General features: G+C 37.7%; 1 protein-coding gene across 1 annotated transcript; it reads right to left on the bottom strand.

The window, feature by feature from the left end:
- Positions 1–4438: 4438 nt before the first annotated feature.
- On the bottom strand, positions 4439–21911 carry tmtc4 (transmembrane and tetratricopeptide repeat containing 4). The gene is made up of 18 exons (XM_005810805.3): positions 21470–21911; positions 21137–21338; positions 20888–21003; positions 17625–17841; positions 13926–14013; positions 12194–12294; positions 11922–12014; positions 11589–11750; positions 10206–10408; positions 9793–9967; positions 9022–9153; positions 8831–8910; positions 8638–8745; positions 8391–8532; positions 7240–7354; positions 5108–5220; positions 4885–4954; positions 4439–4712 (listed from the first exon to the last, which is right to left on the bottom strand). The coding sequence occupies exons 2-18, from the start codon at positions 21296–21298 to the stop codon at positions 4564–4566; spliced, it is 2226 nt and encodes a 741-aa protein (XP_005810862.1). The 5' UTR covers positions 21299–21338; positions 21470–21911; the 3' UTR covers positions 4439–4563.
- Between the last annotated feature and the right edge of the window lie 465 nt (positions 21912–22376).

Raw genomic sequence — 22376 nt, 5'->3', positions numbered from 1 at the left:
CTCTGCTGCCGAGGAAGCCATTGAAAATGCCAGGGCATGTAGACACAGAGTCCCAATGCCCGCTGACAGTGGCCCTGCTTAAAATGACAGAGCGCATCGGAGCCAGACGGACAGAGCGGCGTCGGGAAGGCGCTGTGACAGGCGAGGGGGACCCCTCTGAAAATGCCACCGTGTGGCCCTAGTGGCCTACAGTGTCGTAGCGCGCTGGTAGTATCTGCTCCGAGGTTGTGTCATGTAATATGATCTAGATGAGGCGGACGGGGTGGGTCTCTCTCTAGGATGTGGTTGGGGTGTCAGACAAGCTGCTCCTCTAATAAGGACTGCCATTCTAATGCTCATTCAGTCACTCTAACCTCTGACCCCTACTGTTAGAAGAAACAGAGGGAGGGGCCAGCTGGGATGGTGGGAAGGATTGTGGGTTCAAATGTGCACTATTTACATCAATTAGACAGGCAAGATGGAGGTGCACATCAGAGCCCATTAGGGTTGTTGTGGATCTGGGGGACACGGGGGTGAGGGAGACCGAGGGCCGCGTGGAGGCCCAGCGGACACATCACAGGGCCGCCCTTGATCACGTCCTGTCACATTGATGAGCCACTCGTACAGATGTACAATTTGCTACTTACGCTGTGCACTTCAAGCTGCCGCACTGGCTTTCAGTCCTACAGCACACACCACAAAATGCATTTTAACAACTCGCACTGCACTCGAAAGCTGACTGGGGAGAAAAAACAGTACAGTTTGGGTTATTTTACTAACCAAGCAGGGCTGGGTGGTGGATTTGACCAACAGACTGGGTTGACCAACAGACAGACAAAAATTATATATATATATATATATATATATATATATATATATATATATATATATATATATATATATATATATATATATATAGGACTTTGCTAAATAGTATTGTCTGTCTGAAGTCTGATTAGCTAGCAGTAGCTTGAGCTAAATATTGAGCTAATATGTTATCTTCAGTCAACAAACTTCCACAGACTGAACTTAATTCACTAGCCAGTTTACTGACATTAACATTATTATACAGGATTCTGTTGGCATCCTACAATTTCTTATTTCATCCTAGAAGCTTAGCAAAGTTTAATCTGGTTGTCTTATTGTTCAGTATTGTAGTCTGTCAAGAATGATGAGGCTTCTTCTTGTATCTTCACTAACCCCAAAAACTGGGCCACCATTTTAGAGCTATTATTTGATTAAAATATCTGAACGTCTGACCAACGTACAGAAATCCAGGGTTGTCAAACTATAGGAAAGTAAGAAGGTGGAACCTGAATTGCCTGTAGTGGTGCTGGTATCAGTAATATTGCTTATTTGCTATATGAACAGAAATGATCATTAATTGCTTACTAGTAGTAGTGGTAGAGTGTGTGAAAGGCTTAATGAGACACAAATCACCAGAAGTCCTTACTGCAACTGTAGTCTTTTTGGATTTGGCGAACTGGGTCGCAAAGACCAGATAGATTTTCTACATAGGACCCTTTTGTTATTTCTTTGTTTTTATAACAATGCTTCAAGCAAAAAAAGTCCAAGTCTAGTTGTAAAATGCTTGAGAACCACTCTATTGACAAAAAAAAAAAAGACCCTCGGCCTTAAGTTTGGAGATGTATACAAACATTTAGGATAAGGAAAAGAAAAGACCCTTCTTGTAGACGTCGCCTCAATTCACGATGACAATCATATCTTCAAAGAAGATTTTAGGGACTTTCTGTGTGGCAGTTTTGATAAACTCTACCTTTATGGTGAGTTCTGCCGTTGGTGTTTATCAAATGCAAAACAGCTCACCCGCTGTTCCAAAACAGCCCCAGTGGGTTGAAATTAGTTCTCCCCTGCTTGTTGTTTTTCTATTGAAAATGTTGCAACAAAAGGGATGACAATGCTTTTTTTTTTTTCCAAGAAAATTTTTGCAGCAGTCAAGCCAAACTCCCTTCTTTTCAGTTTGTTATTTTCCAAGAGAACAAACAGAAATGATTCCCATCGCCTAGCCAGTGTTTATGATGAGCAAAACTCATCAGTGTGATTAACTAAAACACAATAATGGCCCTACGGCTGATTTCCTTACACATCATTGTGGTGGATACAAGCAGGTAAAAGGTGCAGAGAGAACAAGCCGAGGACTTCCTAAAGCTGTCGGATTCCATCTTTTATTAATGTCAATCCCCCTAGAACAGCAGGTTTTTGTCAGTCAGAATGGATAATGAAGATGTTGGTGGGGCCGATGAACCCATCCCTTTAATACTCACATATTTTATGATAATGAAAGGTATTCAAAGAATGATTATGATAAAAGTGGGCTCCCCCACTGGTGTCCCAGCACAGCCTGCGCAGGCAGACAGTCGACTACAGGCGCCGAATGAAAGGATCACACGGAAAGTAAAGGAAGGAGCCATAAGTACATAAATAGAATAGGTGATGGTTTTGCAGCCAATCGAACACTGGCAGCGCCGCGTGTTACTCTGCACGACAGAAAATAATGTGAAGGAAAATGTCTTTAGTAGTGAATGTCACCATCCTATCATTTCTGATCTTCCTTTTGTCTGCATTCCCTCCGTAGTGTGAAGTCTTCTCAACACACCGACCTTTACACGAGTCTTGTTGAAACAGGTTTCATCTTGAACCAAACAATACGTCAAGAACACAGCACATATTTGTTGTACTTTCAGATTTATCTCCCTCTGAATCTCACCATCAAAGCAGCAAAAATGAAATAATATATTTTTTAAGAAACAGAGCAGAGCGGGAGGAGGAAATTTCATCATGTGACATTAGTTGCATTTTGAGGAGGTCACAGGCAGAGGACACCGATGGTCGTGTGTGCCGTGGCACCCCCCGATGAGCGTATCAGTAACATCTTCCAAGCATCAAAGCGTCAACTGGTGTATTGTACTGTATGGGTAAACAAACGTAGCCGCTCCTAAAGCAAAGCCATACCAGCCCGCCATGGCTTCAAAAGTTTCCTGCAAGCTGTAGGAAGCAGGTGAAAAAATAGAAGTGTGTTGAACTTTGACCTCGGGTGCACACTTGTTGACTGATGTTTCACACTGGGGTTGCCTTTTTTTCCCCCCCGTCTTCAATAGAAGTCGGCCACGTGCGCGGGGCATGCGTGTGTGCGTGGGTGTGCGCGCGGAGTCCCTGGGGAGATCATCCCCGTCTCCCTTTGAAGGCTCTGCCCTATAGAGCCATCTTCATACAGGACCGGCCAAGGGTTTCCTGTCTCAGCCGACCCCTCGTTTTCTTCTGGACACTTGAGAAAAACTTCCCAGCAGAGACACCTTTCTCCTATTAACTACAGAGGCGACAGGAGGAGTAGGGAGGCGAGGTTCTTTTGTACCTTGAAGTACCATCCCACTAAAGAACAAAAGGCCTTAAAAAAAAATCTAATCAATAAAGCACCTTTCAAAGGTATTCATGTGAAGTGAATTTCACCACAGTTTATCATGGAACGACTATATGCTGTTCACTGGGATTGTGCATGAATATCAACACAACAGAGGGGGTAATTGTAAAGTGCAAGGATAAGAATAGATGATTTTAAAAATATTTTGCTAATAAAATTTAGCATGTACATATTTTCAGCCCTCCAGAAGTCAAAACTTAAAAGTACCATTACAAGTCTTTTGGAATATGTCTATTCTAAGCGTAAACACAGTTTGTGTAGGTTAAATTTAAGACGTGAATGAAAAAAGGAAAATAAGTTTGCTTACTCCATAAAGTGCAGAAGCCTGAGCACTTTATACTCATGGTACGCCCACTGTATTTTTTTTTTTTTAAATATTATTGATGATAGGCTTCAGGAAACTGTTTTCAAGCCAAATGTACATATTTACATGATGATTGGTTAAGCATTTGGAAAATAGATCAAGTTTAGTCAGATTGGATGGATGGTATCAGCAGTTTACAAATCTTGCCACAGGTTAACAATTTCATTAAAGTTTTGTCATGTGACAAAATATGAAAACAGAAAATAGGTACAAACAGTTACACAAGACACTATGTATCATCAAATAGTTAATGCAAATCTGCTGTCATACTTTCTGCAGGTGCATGCGAGTGCTCCCAGGCCAAATTATTGCAACTTTGAGTCAGGAAACATTTGAAACTTCTGAAAAGCGCCCAACTTAAATAAATCTACACCAGATTTCCTGGACCTACATGTGCGTGGTGCTCTGTCCAGCTGACACAACACAGGGTCAGAGATGAAAAGAGGATGGGGTTCACCGTGGATCAGGTCCACATGGTTTTCAAACGAAGCTTCAAAACAGGAGAAGTATCCTAACACCCCTGATCACTACACCCCCATGAAATCCAATTAGGTACCTGACGCTTAGGTCTCATACATGAAAGAGTTTGTAATAACAGTTAAACTACAAAACATTTTGCAACATTTCTTTTCCCTTTTAAGGAATAAAAACTGAAGCCTGGCACACAGACTGTGGTCTTTATTTCAAAATGTTCAAAGGAAGAACAAGTGAGATAAAATAATACAAAATGAAACAGTGGAAAATGTATTTTATAGCAGGCAGGGGTCCCTGTTGGGTTCCCTCAGGGCGCGCTGTGTTTAAGCTGGTCCAGTTTGCGTCGCAGCATGTTGTAGTTGTCTCTGGTCCCAGGAGCCTCAGGGTCCAACTTTAGAGACAGCTCGTAGTGTTTCTTTGCCAGCTCCAGCTTCCCCCAGCGATGATACAACACAGCTGAGAACAAACACAAGACCAGGATTCAGCGGTTGTGATTTAATTGATTAAAAGCCTTCAAAACATGTAGCCTACTCAATGTTGCTTCTGCTAGAGTAAATATTTTTAGTGTTAGTTTTTGATTTCTCTGAATTTCTCTGTGCTCACAAAATCAAAACTGCTGTGGCTTTACCTAAGTTGCCATGGCAACCAGCAGCATTTGGTTTGATCCGAAGGGCGTGAAGAAAGAAACTCTCTGACTCCTAAAAGAAGTTTAAGCAAAACAGAAAATAGGACTCTTGTTTTTACTCATAAAAAAAAAATATATATATAACACCTGGATGTGATTGAAAAAAAAAATCTAATTCTTAACAATCATTCATTTTTTCTTTATTTTTTTAGCCATGTTGACTCACCTTGTATTTCTGTAATTTCCCCAAGACGTTAGCCAGTGAAAACATGATGGTGTGGTCATTGGGGAGGAGCTTCAGAGCCTCTCGGCCAATCAGCTCTGCCTGGCCCAGGTTACCTTGAACAGAAAAGTTTCACAAAAATCAAAGCATCATCATGAGAGACACCAAGGATCTTAAAAACAATGCAAGCACCAGGCTAAGGAAACAAAAAGGACAGAGCAAGAAAGTTACAAATGTAAAAAGAATTTTAGATGGAGTATCTTGCTTACAAACTTTCACATTTTGTCACATAACTGCAGGCTTTATTGCATTTGTTTGAATTTTATGTGAGGGACCAACAGAAAGTAGTGCATGTTTGTGAAGTGGAAGGTACAAAAGACAAAAGATTTTATACCTTAATTAATTTTTACAAATAACCCTATGGGAAAAACAAATCCAGACTCAAATTCAGTGGAAGATTTGGGGCAAGACTCGTGTTCATAAATGTGCTCCATCCAATCTGACTGATCTTTAATAATTGTGCAAAAAAGGGCAAATATTTCTGTTTTAAAAATGCGAGTTATACCCCAAAAGACTTGCAGCTAAGGCTGCATGATAACCAGAAATCGTGTGATGGAGGTAATATTTGTAAAAAATATTACATTGAAAAAAAATCAGTTGCAATATCTTGTCTTCTTTGCCCTCCTCCTCCTTTATACTTCTTCCACTCTGTGACCTTTAGCATTAACGTTTGGTGGTGATATGGGTTCTGTGTGAGTATCTGTTGCTATGAGACTCTAACTGAGTTAATAATATGAAAAAATAACACTTGTAATACATTAGCCAAGAATTATAGCATTCTAAATAGTCCTTTGTGATACGCTATTGGAATGACAATATATTGCTTGGAGCTGTTATCTGAAGCCCTCATCAGAAAAAGGTGGTTCTACAAAGTATTGAGCCTAGAAACATGAATTCAAGTTTTTTTGTAGAAACTTCTGAAAATTATGAATCATTTTCCTTCCACTTTTCAATTATACACAACTTTGTGCTGGCCTAGAGCATAAAATCCCAATAAAACAATGCAAATTGTTGTAACGTGACAAACTTAAAAAACAAAAATAAAAACAAGGTATGAATTCTTATGCAAGGCAAAAAAAGAAGAAAAAAAAGCAACACGAAGACACAAAGACCCTCTCTGATTTATTGGTAAACACTATCTAAAGCTTCCCCCCCCCTCCCACCGTCTCACATGGAGGAGTGGTTTAGTCTCCTAATTACAGCTGAACGCAAGGCCCACTGAGTTATTGATCTGTGTCACAGATCTGTCTGATGTCTGGCCAGAAATGGAGAAAGAAGAGGCAGACAAGAGAAACAGAGGGCAAAACAATGGTAGTCATCTCCTGACTCACGGCCTGTGCCCTTCACACACGTAGCCTGCCAACATCTGATCAAGTGCGTGCCTTTTGTTTGTGTTATCTGTATCAAAAGAAAAATGGTGAATGCCAAACAATATCTCCTCCATTTCAAAACGACCCCCAATGTTTTGCTTTTTGGCTTTTTTATGGTTTACTGCAGGATTTGGGGAGACGGGCAGAATTATTTGTGTGAGATTTCGGGGAGCAAACTGCGGCAGGGGAAACTCTGAGGGGGGCGCTGTTCTGGCTGTTCTGCGCTCTTTTGATCAGGAGACACGCTGGGCCCTGATTGGACGGTTCCACTGCCCTCCTGGGAGACTCCGCCCTCACGGGAGCAGCTTCTGACAAAACGGCTCGAGCGTTTGGAAATCAGAGCATTCTCCACACGGCAGGGAAGAGTGCCTCCAAAACTCACAACACAAAAGCTTTAATACATAAATTTCAAGCATTGGTGGTTCCTGCTCTTCCGGTCTAATCTTGTTGGCCATTTAGATTTCCTGCATTTCTGAAAACAACAAGGGTGCCTGTGCATGTGCACGTGTGTGTTTGGCAGTTAATGCTGTAACAAAACTGCATTCAAAACACACAGTTTTAATATAGTAAACTAAATCATAATTACATGTTTTGTTTTTAGCAGCGCCAGCACAAAAAGAAAAGGCAAGTAAAAATGGTTTTTAGTGTTTATTGGGGTAGAAATAAAAGTTGTATTTGAATGTGTCTATTTTTTATTGTCCTTACCGGTATTGTCCAGCAGAATAACCATGTTGTTCCAAGCCAGACTGTGGTCAGGTTTAAGCATAGTTGCATTCCTCCAGGCATTCAGGGCATCCACATGTCTGTTCTGGTCAGCATACTATCACAACATTAAAGAAAGTCCATGATAAACGGTTTTAAATTTGGAAAAGGTTTACAAATATAAAGCAAATATATTTTATGTCCATAAAAACCAACTATAAGAAGCAACCTTGTAGAAGCAATCACACCGTTTGATGTTTTCCACGGTTTGAGACGTCACAATACAAACTTCAATGCATTTGGTTGAGATTTTATGAGACCAATCAGCACTGTTGAGTATTACCTGTTAATTTTTTTAAGTGGAAGGAAAAACATGTTTTTTCACATTTTTACAAATATGAAAACTCAAAAAAGGCAAAACTATGTTAAGCCCAGATGAGGCAACATTTTATAAACCCTCCTTTTGCTGCTTTTATAGTTGCAAGTTTTTAAGGGATGTCCTCACCAGCTGTGCACGTCTAACAATTGACATTTTTGTCTTTTTTTCTTTGCAAACTGGCTCAGTTTCAGTCAGATTAGATGAAGAGAGTCTGAACAGCAACTGTCAAGTCATGCAACAAATTCTCATCCGAATTTAAGTCTGGAATATGTAGAATTCTGACATATTAACATTTTTTGATCCAAACGACTTTTGTAGCTCAAGCTATGTGTTTAGGGTTTTAACCTGCTGTAAAGTGAACTTTCACCCCAGTTACTAAAAGTCTTTTGGAACCCGTAACTGGTTTTCTTCCTGGATAAAACCTGCATCATTCTTCTTCCCATCAACCCTGACAAGATTCCAAATTTGAGATTACATTACACAGAAATTATTTACCACTAAGGAGACAGTTGGTTCAACTGGATGTTATTTAGGGGTACCAAAGTAAAGGGGGTTGAGTACAAATGCATCCCACAAGTTACAGATTTTTACATGTTAAACGTTTCTAAAATTTTAGTCTGATTTCATCACATGAAATCCTAATAAAATCCACTGAGGTCTCCCTGTGACTCAGCAACATGTGAAAAATTCAATGGGTGTGAATACTTTTGTCAGGCAATGTAAATAGATGTAGTTTATCTCTTTCAATGAAGCAGTTGAACTGAGAAAACCTCACCAGGCGACCCAGGTTATAGTAGCAGTCTGGGTATTTTCTCCGATAGCGGAGGGCGTTCCAGTAGCTCTCCTCTGCTGCATCAAACTTCCTAAGGCTGTTCTGAACTATGCCGAGGTTCATCCATGCAGCAGCAAAATCAGGTCTAGACAAATTTGGAGAAAACAATTACTGAGCTTGTGAAAAGGATAACAGTTTAGGTGATTTGAGACGATTTGTTTTTTGGGGGGATTTTTGTAGGACAACATACTGAACAGCAACAGCTTTAGACAAGAGCTGCTCTGCCTCACTAAGTTCATTCTGCTCCTTCAGGATGTTTCCGAGGTTGTTCATTGCATGGACGTAGTTCGGATGTAGTCTGAAGGCCAAAAACACACAACACAGGTCAGTTTCTTGTTTTTTTTAAAGTTCTATAAATTATATTTACTTATGAAGAAGCCTACCTGACAGCCTCCCTGTAATACTTAACAGCAGCAGTAGTGTTTCCTCTATCAGCCAGGTTTTTACCAACATTATAATGTACCTGAGGAGAAGGTCAGCAAACAAACACGGTTTGTTCTCACTGAAAACAGAATACTTTTGAAAGGCAATATATTCTGCCAGAAAAAAGTAAGGAAAATAAATATATATATACTTTGGCATTGAGTGGACAGACAGACAGGGCATTGGAGAAGAGGCTTTGTTCTGACCGCCACTGGTGACTGCGGAGGGCGCAGCGGACTACATACATACATAACAGAGCAAGCAGCATGACACATGTCAGTTTCTGGAAAAAGAAAACACAGGGAGATATTTAACAGAGGACCACAGTATTCGGCTTAAAACTTTTATAGCAATAACTGTGAAATATAGTACTGCAGCATTTAATGGAACATCTGGTAAAATGTACAAAAAAGGCCTTAAAGGGAGTTCAAAACTTTTTGCTGTGCAATTATTTCACAACGAGAAACGCTGAAAACCTTAATCTAAGATAATGTTAAAAGCAATTATTTCTTAACATGAGATCTCTTACCGTATTGAATAAGTTCAATGAAAGAAATTTAAGCTTTGGAAAAAAATCTTTTGTTATGAAATTACTGCAGAAAAAGCAACTGCCTTTAAGCCTATTGTACATCCTTCCCAGGGGTGCCAATAAATGTGGCTGGCACTGTATATTTAGCATTTACAGGTATTATTTTAGTCATTTCTCATATTTTTCTCTCCATCAATGTTTGCATTCAGTGTGCATCACTGAACAAAATAAGGTGAATAAAGCCAGAATTCAATTAAATACATAAAATCCAGGACATTGTGACCTGGCCAAAGCAAAAAAAAAAAGTCAGTGAAACAGGAAATCCCACCTTTTAACTGTTAGGTTTTGTTACTCTTTAACTTTATTTAATAGGGGGGATGATTAATACAACACCTTGTATTTGATCCATCGGTAGCAGCAGTGTCCGAGGGAGTAGGCCAAGAGTAAGCAGTATCCGGCTGAAGACAGGTAGAGCACCCTCTCAGCAACAACAAAGCCAACTCTAAAGAAAATGTTACATGCAGGCAGGAATGGCACGACTAGCAGCACCAGGCCCAAGGTCAGCGTCCTTTGAGAGAAGAGAGGATATAAAACTAGATCTCAACGGGGTTTACCTGATTAAATAAAGGAATATGAAAAAACTCAATCCATGTCACACTGTATGGAAATAGAAGCTGAAATTAGCAACTGTGTGGGATTGTTTTTTTTTTACTATAATAGTTGTGCAGTGTAAGACAATATATATATATATATAACATATACTTTACTTTATCTACAGAAAGCACTAGTGAGCTCTGCCAGCTTACCTCCTCCTCTGGCTGTCCGGCGAGCATAAGGCTTGGCTTATCAAGCCTATCAGGACACACCAGAGCAGCAGCAGCCACACCACCCTCCAATCAGTGGCCGACTTAATGAGAGGCACACAGCCCATGGACCAATCAAAACACAGCCACCAGGGACACAGCAGCAGCCAGGCATTAAGACAGTAGTAGTAATTATAGTTCACAATCTGCCAATCAAAAACGAAAGAACGAGGGGGGGGGGTGAGAGAGTCCAGAAAGAAGAAAAAGGGAAACATTTTCAAATTTGACAGTAAAGTTCATGCGTTTTATTTAAGGGCATCAGAGTAATGGTGGTGGAATACAAATGCCCAAAACTATAAAGGTTTTTAAATGATGGAAAAATACAGTGAATCATTTCCTTTTCACTTCACAATTATACTATGCAGCAATGTATTGGTATTTGTGTTGGGGAAAAAGTTCTAGTGGTATAATTACTTTTGCAAAGCATTTCATGTTCTAAAAATCAACATTTTTAAACATTTCTTGATAATCAATTAGAAAACCTGTAGTATAAGCAGCATAACATGTCTTGTACTGCCATCAGCTTAAAGTTGTTGTTTTTTTTCAGCCAGCTGAAAACTGTGGCTGAGCTGGAAACATTTGAATAAATTACAATTACATTATTTAAAGATGGCAGAATGTTTAAAACATAAACAAAGAGAAAAGAAAAAAGGTAAGCTGTGTTTTTCTGTATTTTCTGGCCACTTTTGACGTTCAGGTGGAAACATGCACCGTTTCGGACTGGTTAAACTCAAATGGTTAACCTTTAGGTTCTCAAAATGCAATTTGTCATTTTGTTATATTCTGTAAGACTGTAGTAGCTTACCTAGATCAAATACAAAGAAAAAGAAGCAATTAAAAATTGTTCTACATTTTCTCTTGCCTTATCAATTTAGGAAATCCATATGACGCACAAAATTGTGAAACTTGACATCAATAAGCCTCTGGATTTTCGAAGATGTAATCAATGCCAATACAGCACTCAGTGCTGTATTTGTACATATTTAGGTTGTTATAGTTTTAGAAACTTGGGATAACAAATATTCTCCATATTTATCCTGATTGGTAAAATACTTAAAATGTATACAAACAAATTATATAAATAAATATATAAAACAAAATTGTAAAAATAAGACTAAAACTGCTGTTAAGTGATTTAGTAATTTATTGTTATTTAAAAAGATGAAAATATACTACCGTAATTTCCAGACTATTAGCCGACACTTTTTTTTCCCACATACTAAGGTTAAAACAATGATGCCTACTGTCTACCAAGAATTTGTCGAATAAACTGGGTCTGACTATAAATAATGATTCATTGTTGAATCCTTTAAAAAGCTTACTTACTCTAATAAACATATATTCTTCAAAAGAGGCCGGGTTGTCTACTTCTGTGAATGCCGGCGGTCCTGTGCCCATGATCCTCCAGCGTGCATAGAGCATCGAGAGGCCGCCAAGGCTCATAAGGCCCAATCGTTTCAGCAAACCTGTCCGAAGAATCTCGCTTAGCTGTGAAAACATTAAAAACTGTTACTAAGAATTTCAAGCAACGAGTCATCAGGATTATATATTCTCTGATTCACTCAGCTTTACAGGATATAATATATGAAATGTGACATTAATTATATAGAGAAGACATAAATTATTACACAAAATGTGAAGAATAAATTTTTAACTTACATCAGGAGAATTCTTCCTGAAGAGAAGCCTGTGGCCAAGTTCATAGACATTAACGTTACAGATCAGTAGAACATCAAAGGCTGCATTCACACCCTGAGGGGAAGATACATTCACTCAGGTTATGCACGTCAGTGATCTTTTAGTTATTAGATGCAGAGTTTAGGACAGTAGGAAGAGAAACCAAGTGTGACACAATCACAGTAATTGTTTTCTTGTATTGCTAAGACAGACTGAACGAATTCTAAAAAAAAAAAAAAGGAAGATTTTCATACCAAGACAGTGATGCCTTGTTCTTTACAAAGCATTGCCGCAGCACACAACACAAGACTAACCACAACCCACTGGACTGAAAACCTGGCATCTCTGTCCTTCCCTGAGGAGATACAGATCACATCGGTTAAAGAAGATTTACATTGTTCCTACTCACTATTCAGACATTTCCATGTTTATAGATTTTTTTTTATTTGACAATTTCTATAACATTTTAGGTACGAGACATTTACATTGAAAACACTTTTAGACAGTCATCAGGTTTTGTTTTGATTGTATGCTTCACTAACCAGAAAATAAGATGTGAGTTTTTTTTCTGAGGTTTATAAAGGGCCTTTCTATCATCTGGACTTCAGTTCAGTTTGAAGTATATAATGCCGAGACCTTTCAAATCAGGACAGATTTTTTAATATACAATTTTTGGTCTTTGATGCCTTTATACTGTTTATGAATATTTAATTCAATGTTTCCGTGCTTTGCTTGGCATCTGAACCACAGAAAATCAGTTTAAAGAACTCCAGAGAAAGTTTAAAACCCTGATAACCAACGAAATGGACATTGTTGTATTACTGAACAAGAGTATATCTAATATATAAAATATATTTTTAACAGTGTGTATTTGTGACTGACAAATAGACTATATGTATTATACTCACCATATAGTAACAGCCAAAGTAATTGTTTCATACATACACTACACAAAGTAGTCCAGATGGGTATGTCAGTAGAACATCCTAAGGGAAATGACCAGGAAACACCCTGATGCCCAAACCACCTTCACTGACTCCTTTTGATGAAGAAAAGCAATGGCGCCTGCAGATGATGGCGCTCAAAAGGTTTCTTAGACTGAGTCCGACCACTCTAAGGAGGAAACTAATTTTGGCTACTTGTACCCATAATGTCATTATTTTGGTGATGATCAATATCTCATGGCCAAAGATGTTGATCAGAACACAGATGGACCGCTAAATAAAAACAAACAAAATTGTGCTGTTTGCTTCAGCTCATTCTTCACCACAACAGACATTTAAATCCTAAAAGTGCTTTACGCAGAGACTGACCCTCAGTCACTGTCACAGTCCATCCTTTTCTAGTTGAGAACCATGTTGCCATGTACACTCCTGCATTCATTTCTCTTTTAATCATATAGAGTCTGCAAAAACCATATGCAATAGCCTACATTGCTGTTCTACAAACATCACAACAGGTATGGCATCATGGGGTGTTCAGCAACATTTCTCCAACAAACAGTGTGCAATGAGATCCCAAAAGTTCAAAATTGATCTCACTTGACCAGAATATATACGATTCTAGTATTTCATTGGCTTGTTCAAATTTTCATTTTAATAGGGCTAGTTGACATTTATTTACTGAGAAAATTGTTGACATTTTCATCAATTATTTTACTCGCTGTATTTTTAGTTTCTCAGCCAGAAACCAAAATACCGTTATCTAAAATGTCAAAGTCAAGTTTTGATTCAAATTCAAGGGAAGAAAAATGTCCCAGAAAATTGCATATTCCACTTCCTGTTTTCCATATTTACCTTGACTTGGGAAATAAGAAAACACATTCTGTGCATTATGAAACTATGTAAGAATCCTGATTTTGGGAAGGAAGTTTTTTAATGTTTTGCAGTTATAAAACATAATGTTGCTTATTGAGATTTCACAAAGACAAATGCAAGCCTATTTTGCTGTATAATAAAGAACAAATACTTGTATTGGATTCCTTACCTTTGTTAAAAGCTTTGCAGTATGTGAGAAAAGACAGCTGAAAGAAGAGAGCACATAAAAGGTCCGCTCGACCCACGACACCTGCCACCTTATTGAAACAAAAGAGATAAACCAGAGAGACATACAGCATGTTTAAAAAATCCCCCCCCCCCAAGTAAAATTGTCTTTACTCAATAAATATAATTAAATGAATAAATACCTTTAACAATACTTGTGCTAGATTCCAAGCCAAGTTGAAACTGAACATATCTTAACAGAAAATACGAGGAGCTCATTACCAGCATGCTTACTGTTGGTGTGTGTATTGTGTACAGTGTGTGGGTACAGTATGGCTGGCATCCTAGGGTTGCCTGCTTTGATTTCTACAGCAGGCATAAGCCCGCAGTCTGCCTTCCTCCCACCAACCCCCCCCCAGGTTTTACCCAGTCCTTGCTCTGCATGATTAAAGAGAATGCTGAGGGGGGGACTGCTGCCTTCCAGCCAACTTTTACTGCAAAAACCACAGAAGCTGGCAGGTCAATAAGAACCCCAGCATAGATCACACTACTGCACACACCTTGGCCCTGCGTTACCCAGCTGAGACAGGGATTTTGTTCTAGACACACAGACAATGGATGTTTAGAGCTGAAACCTCTGGACTTCTTTTTCAAGATGCCATGCATCCATAAGGGAATATCGCCTGCTAGAAGTTTATTTGTTGCCCCAAACATGAGCAGATCTGGAGTGGAATAGGCTGTACAACTTTAGAAAGGAGGCTGGTCAAGCTAAAGTTAAAAGGAAAAACACAAATTAGAAAAGAATGAAATATATCTAAGATAGAAAGTAATGCCGGAGTAAATGCAAGATAAATCAATCTATCATTGCAAACAAATTCATATAAAAAATTTTCATTACAAATAATGACTAAAAACATTTTTGGCCAAACAGATTCACCCACATTTTAGTGCAGCTGGCAAAGGTTCATTTAAATTTTAGCAAAATATATTATATAAATTCCACTCACTTTCTGTATTTGTTCCTTATAAAACACTCCACGGTTACAGTGCAGGTGGGTGCACAAACTTTATCATGTTGCTGAGAGATGCAGACACCACAAGCTAGCAAATTGTACATAACTTGTGTCTCTGACTCCACATTTCATATTTTTAGACGGTGCCTGCGTTGTTGCTCTTGCCAGGGTCGTTTTTGCCCGTCCACCATTTCACATTTTTGCAGTTTGGTTGTTTAATGGCTTTTTTTTTACCTGGTACCAAACGGTGCCCTCGTAACAAACGCAACAAACATGTGCCAATTGGTAACTGCTAGGGGCGTTTTACTGCTTCTCCTGTCCCGTTTTTGCCATCTTTGCTCGTACTGACTTACCGAAACAAGACTGCACAGGTGCCTTCAAATGGTAGTGAAGTACACATCAATCAAACATGTAATAAAAAAACGAGAATACTTCCAAAGTGAAACACTGCCAAAATACTAACAGGAAAAGTAATTATTGCTTTATGATCATTCAAGATTTGGATCAAGAACCAAAAATTTTATGATAGATTTGATTAATTGCAAAACCGCGCATAACATTATGTGTGTTGTTTTTCTTGGAAAGGAGATTCTTAATCTAAATAGTAACTTCCTGGTTAAATAAAAGGTCAATTTAAATAAAATCAAACAGATTTTAAGCTTTTGCCACCACTGAAGACAGTCTTCGTTTATTATAAAACTCAAATAAACAGGAATAAGCTCTGAATCCAATTTAATGAGCCGTCTAAAAAAACTGCATTTCATCTGTTTGTTTTGGTCTAGTGTGCCGATGCTCACAGTGGTTTCCTAAATTATTATGCATTACCCCCTTTCAAAAAGTCATATTTCAAAATCTTAGTCTTCCTGATTAAAGATATGTCATCTTTAATCTATGACTAAAATTCATCACTATTTTATTAATATTGAAAAATGCTCTAAAATAACTTACCTACAAGCAGTGTCCTGACTTCTCCTTGAAAAGCTTCATAAATGTTTTGAGGTAAATATTACTGTGCAAAAGTCAATAGTTATTTTCTTTATCTTTTTTTTTTCCATGCATCAGGAAGCAAAATGTCCAGTGTTGCTGATCCATATTTCTTCAGGCTTTTTGAAAGGATTTTAATATTAAATTAGCAAATTTTCATTCATTTTCAGTGTGTCGTTATTTTATGTTAGCCTGTTTAGCTCTGATCTGTAAAGCATTCAGTCTTAAAAGAGATTCAAAGATCAAAGTGAGGCACCTGTGCTATGTCTACACATGACAGACAACTAACTGACATTGAACTGGATCTTTAGACACGTCGTAACAAGCAGATGTGAATGTGTGAACAAAAAATGGCATGTTTTAAGCATAATACAATAAAGCTTTTTACACTGGAACTTAATTATAGTGAACCCTTCATCTTCTCTGGGCAGTTTGTCATGTGTGTTTCTACAGAAGAGTAAGGTTTCATGCTATTTATGTAAATTGCACTCACTGACAGCTAGAGGGCTGTTCCCTTTCAAAACTGCCTGCAGAAATGTTGCTCACTGCTCTCTTTGCAAAGGTGTAACAGGTTGTAAATATAAATCACCAATTCGGAAAACAGGGCCTTTGTTTGGGATGGCAACCTGGAACTTTACAGCCAAAGGTTGTTTCTTTGTTGGTTACACTCTGAAACAAGACTAAATGTCTGCAAACTCCAAAAAAAATTTAAAACTGATGAACAATTTCTGTTCAAAACCCTGAAATATTATTTTTACACAAGAATTTGATGTAGAGCAGGCCAAATCTGACACCTATGATTTGGAGTAAAGTAACAGGTGAAAACCTTTGTGTGATTTTTAGTTGACGTAATTGAGGAACAAAGTTAAAAGATGAAACACAAGAAATCATTCAGTAACATAATTCCTCTAATAGACAGAGTACTTAACACAAGAGAAAGTGTGCAGTTGTCTAAACCTTCATTAGATTATCATACTTTGGGACTGTGCTGTGTTACGTTGAGGACATATTAAGTGTGTAGTTATTTACAGGACAAATGGATGAAATTATTTCTAGTCATTAGAGGAATTAAGCTTCCAAAGTGGAGTCTTAGGTTTACTAATAAATGCTATGAATAGGGAAGTGGGGTCAATTTTTTTGTCTTTTGGTCTTATTCTTCATTCCACAATCTACAGCTGCCATGACCTATATTCTCTTGTAATAGGTTCAGACCCGTTTGATTATTTGTCATATCCCAGTCACATTATTGGAGACAACTGTGAGTAATCTGGTCGAATCAGTAAAATCTAAGATTAAAATCTCATTCACTTCATTCAATAAACCAAAACAGTGAAGATTTATTTTAAAAACAGGCAGTATAGAGAAAGTCACTTATGTAAAAAATTCTATAAAAATGAGCCATAGGAGGTCACAGTTTAACAGAGTTGCAGAGTTGAAAACATAAAACTTAAACTGTTCCCTTTCCTGTTCTAGTGTGAAATGTTGCAATAAATTTGGTGTGCTTTGAAGAACAATCTAAAAATTAGGGTAACTTCATATCTCCACATATATTCATTACTCTGTTTCTAAAGAATCAATTTTCATTTTTATTCAATGTAAGCAGAAATTAGGTTGATTTGAAAGCGTTTGCACTAACGGAGTCAAAAATTCAGTTCTACTGATTTTTCTACTGATTACTAATCCTAAAGTCGCTGAATTCTACTTACACTTTCTGTATGAACTGGGTGTGCAGCAAAGAAGATGGCAGCAAGTAGAGAGGTCTTTGGAGCATGGTTCACTGTCCAACCCTTCTCATCATAGTCCAGTCCACCAATCAGTATAGCAAACATGTCAATCATAAGGACAGATATGACAGCATGGAGGATGATGTTTAGTACATGGAAGCCAACAGGGTGCAGGCCTCCTGCTATGAGGTAGTTTAACCTGCAACAGCAAAACAAGAAGAAACTGCTGCTAAATGTTTATTAGTGACAGAAATGGTAAAATCAAGCAAATGTTCATTAGTGGGGTTAAACGTAGTGCTACAAGTAATGTGAAGATATTGTGGTTGGAACATGGTGAAACACAATGTAATATTTAGGATGTAACAGTTTTGCCATTTATCATTAATAGCAACCAACAACTGAACTGTTTTGGCAAACAACAGTCCAGTTGTTTAGGACTGAACCAAAGTCCTTCATACTAGACATTTGAAAAATATGTGCAGAAAAAGGTTCAGATAATTATGGGATCAACCTTTGCATATACAGTGGCATGAAAAGCAGTTTGCCTCCTTCCTAATTTACTATTTTTGCATGTTTATTACATGTGTTGGAGTGGCCTAGTCAAAGTCCTAACCTGAATCCTATTGAGATGCTGTGACATGATCTTAAAGAGTCAGTTCTTGCTCAAACCCCCTCCAATGTGGCTGAATTAGAACAATTCTGTAAAGATGAGTGGTTCCACATCGCTGAAAAAAACTCAATACAAGTTTTTATAAACGGCTGATTGCAGTTGTGGCGCAGCCACTTGAAAGATTTATGGGGCAATCACTTTTTCAAACATACACAGGGCCATGTATGTTTGGATTTTTTGTTCCATTAATAATAAACACTTTAATTTAAAAACTGCACTTTGTGTTTACTTGTGTTGTCTTTGACTTGATTTAAATTGGTTTCATGTTCTGAAACACTGAAGTGTGACAAATATAGAAAACAAACTGGAAATTAAAAAGGGGACAAACAATTTTTCACATCACTGCGTGTTCACCCTTTCAGGTATACATCTTAGGCACGTATATACATGTATATATATTATATTACATAACAATTACATGCTGCTTTATGTTAGTCTTTCGCATAAAATGCCACAAAAACACATTAAAGTTTATGGCTGTCATGTAACAAAATGCAAGAAAAAGTTTAAGGTGCATAAACATTTTAATAAGCCACTCTGTGCAGAAAATTACGATGTAATGCACAAACATTTCTTCGGTTTCCACAGTTTCTTTTTGTTCATAAATAACTATAAGTCTTGACAGGGCATTGTTGTAAATCAACAATTCTTACATCTGTCCTCACTCACACAGCTTACTTAACCAAGATGAACTACCGGTTTAACAATCTTTCTGACAGCTTTTTGGAAAAGAATCCTCATTTCACTCTTGGAGGTCTTTATGCCACAGTTTAAAAATCAGCTGCATCACAGTATTAAAACTAACTTCAGCCATTTGCTTGGACATTTAAACGTACCGTAATACATTTTTATACAGAAGCACTTCTGTCCTCAGTTTAACCAAATCTCACATTAGTATTTTGGTATGCAGCTTCTTACGTGCAAAATATTTCTGGCACAGTGCTTGGAGCCAGCATGGACAGGTGTGGATAGATTTCTGTTTTGTATTTACTTTTATTTTTTTTACGACGCAACATAAAAAAGTCCTATTATCTCAAGGCAGCTGTCTTCGCTCCAAAGAGAAAAAAAAAACATTTTTCCAGAGAGGTGTCAAACAAAACGTTGTGTAGATTAGATACATTCGTTGAGCCTCAGGCCAATTTTCCAAGGTCATTATACTTCTCTTAATTCAGTTACCTTTTGCTGCAAACCTAATTTGGACCAAAGGAAGCTGTAAGGAATTGTAAATTAAAATTGACTGCAAAAAATTTTCACTTTTTCACAATTTCTGTTCCTTATAATATTTACTGTTATCATGCTAGCATCATGCAAACCTTTAAGAGTGATGAACTATTAATGGACCTGTCAAAATCACTGAAATTACAGAAATAATTTCAGTGAAGTACAGAAAATTAGTAGCACTACCACAAAGTCCTGAATGTTTTGATGAACTCCTCTCCCAATCTCAGGCATTTTGAAGAATTTATCATCTTATTTTGTTTCATTGCCCTTATTTAGGATTATGGTTCCTATCAACTCTGACCAAAAGGAACCCAACAGCATGAGAATGCCACCATAATGTTTCACAGTGGGAATGGTGTGTTCAGGGTGATGTGCCATGATATTTTTTCAGCCCTATCTTGGTAAGTTTGTGTTGTGCCAAACATATTTCATTCTTAGTAGCTGGAACAGTCCTTCGTAAGATGTTAAAAGCTTGGCATATTGTTTTATAACCTAATGCTCCTGTATACTAAAACTTGACCTGACCTGTCAAGTTTTGGTATATTTTGGAACATTTTGGTATTCACAATGCTGTTGCTTCATTAATGTTCTCCAACAAAACTCTGAGGTCGTTATGGAAAAGCTAACTCAGTAGCACATAAATGACTAATTAAGTGCTTTTCAAAGACAAATGCTTCCACTGCATTTTATTTTGGGGGAATATACTAAAAGAGGCTGAACACATATGCACACTACAATTTTCAAATATCTATTTTTAAAATAAATAAATATGAGGATATTTATTTAGCAATTTGAAAATCAAGCATCCTTTTTTTCCTTCTGCTTCACATAAATGTGCTTTGTTGCGTTACTCTCTTGCATAAAATCTCAATAAAAGATATTGAAGTTTGTGGTTCTAAAGTGAAAGTGTTCCAATAACTATGAATAATTTTGTAATGCATGGGAACATTAATTATCATTGTGAAACCTACTAGCTGCACCCTAACATTGAAGGGGTCTTTTTTTAAGGTTACAATGCTTTGTCAAAAGTCAATGCTTGAGGTAAAGTAGAATATTGATATCTGAATGATTTGAGATTAAAGACAAACATTAAGAATGTCTTTGTTTGTGCTGCAATAGAGGACACTCCACCCCTCTTCTATTTATGAGGTTGGTATGTCATGTTTGTTTCTATTACTATTTGGATTATGCAAGATGTTATATCAGTTAAGTTTGTCCTAACTGCAACATTCCTCTAATTGCAGTCTTAATAAGAAATAAATAGTGGCATCTTGTTAAATTATTAATAATCCAGCAGATACTTAAAGAATTAAAGGGCAAGTGCAAAAAGGAAAGAGAAAACACCATCCATTACCTGAATGTAAGGACAGTAAGCGGTCGGTAGGATTTGTGACTGGAGTTGCTACTCAGGTTGCTTCCCCAGAAATCATTTCTCCAGATGTTGCTCAGGGGAGTTGTTGGCTTCAGGTCCTGCAATGCAAAAATAAAATAAAATAAAAAAAACAAGGACACTCCTGCAGCATTCATGTCACCTAGTAGCAAAATTGGCACTCCAAAAGTACAATCATGTTAAACATGAGTAGTGAAAAGAGGGTAAACTAACCTTGTTGTTGACGATTGCTTCGGAGTCATCAAATACAAATTCTCCATCATAACTGTTGATGAAGCACAGGAGCGCCACCACAGCGACGGCGACCTTGGCTTGGACTGGACCAAGCCTTGGCAGCGGGATGTGGTGATCCCAGTAAAGTTCGGTCTGTGCCATAATTCATGGGCTCTTTGTTCGTTCTATCACCATCATCTCCCTGGGACCAAGAAAATGGGTGCAAGCAGAGTCACAGGAGCTACAACAAGTCACCTGCTATGAATGCACTTCAAATGCTAATAACTGACTCACAAAGTAAATTCAGCCTATAAACTTATTATGCATTCATACCTTGTCTTTGCAGAGACAGGCTCTGACAGGTCACCGTGTTTTGTTTCACCCTCATGTTAGCTTCGCTGCCAGCAAGACGACTGATGAAAGTCCCACAGCAGCTTCCTCCAACGTCGGTAGTTGTGCAAAACCAGTTTACTGCAAATGTCTTAATTACGCTGTACAATCTTCTTGAGGATCTAAGGTCAAGGAGACCTAACACCTGCAAGCTAGTAATGCTAAATTTTAGCACCTCTAGTTAGCAGGTGCTACTCCCGTTAGAACACGTCGGTAAACGTGCAACATATGCAGACACAACTAGTTGAGAATTTCTCGATGGTTATTAAGACAAAAATGGGGATAATTAGTCGTAAGAAATATTCCGGGAGAGGTTCAGCTAGAGAGCTCACGGCTGTAAACAAATACACACGTTCAAGATCCAAAACTTCCTCTTCAGCGTACATGTCACGTGCTCAATTTCAGCCAATTATTTGCCGCAAATGAGGCACGTGGGAGGACGTCGCCAGCAGAAGAGCAAATAAAGGTACATGTTTGATTTAAATTAATGGATCATATATATATGATCCCCAGAAAAGGAACCCAATATATATATATATATATATATATATATATATATATATATATATATATATATATATATATATATATATATATATATATATATATATATATATAATTAATTATCTTTTTTTTTAAAGGTAAAGTTTTTGAAGAATACTGACGAGAATATTGTAGACCAACTAAACACTCCAAAATTAGTAAAAAATAAATATTTTAGAGGCAATTATACACAGAGTGATGTTTTACGGATGTATTTTTGCTAATTCTGAAGATTTTCCACTTACAAGAAACAATAACACAACACTTAAGATTACAATATTACAACAGAGTAATCCCCTAAAATAAA

The sequence above is a fragment of the Xiphophorus maculatus genome, chromosome 7 (assembly GCF_002775205.1).
Source record: "Xiphophorus maculatus strain JP 163 A chromosome 7, X_maculatus-5.0-male, whole genome shotgun sequence".
NCBI classification, from domain to species: Eukaryota; Metazoa; Chordata; class Actinopteri; order Cyprinodontiformes; family Poeciliidae; genus Xiphophorus; species Xiphophorus maculatus.
Note: the sequence above shows the minus strand (reverse complement) of the source record. Positions and strands in the feature narration are given on the sequence as shown.

What these genes read in the sequence shown, in the direction of transcription:
- tmtc4 (XM_005810805.3), bottom strand. Translation starts at nt 21,298, where the DNA reads ATGGCACAGACCGAACTTTACTGGGATCACCACATCCCGCTGCCAAGG. An exon ending in ACTATAACCTGGGTCGCCTG is followed by an intron (nt 7,355 to 8,390) that starts GTGAGGTTTTCT and finishes ATGTTGTGATAG; the next exon opens with TATGCTGACCAGAACAGACA. An exon ending in TATTCTGCTGGACAATACCG is followed by an intron (nt 5,221 to 7,239) that starts GTAAGGACAATA and finishes TTTCTGTTCAAG; the next exon opens with GTAACCTGGGCCAGGCAGAG.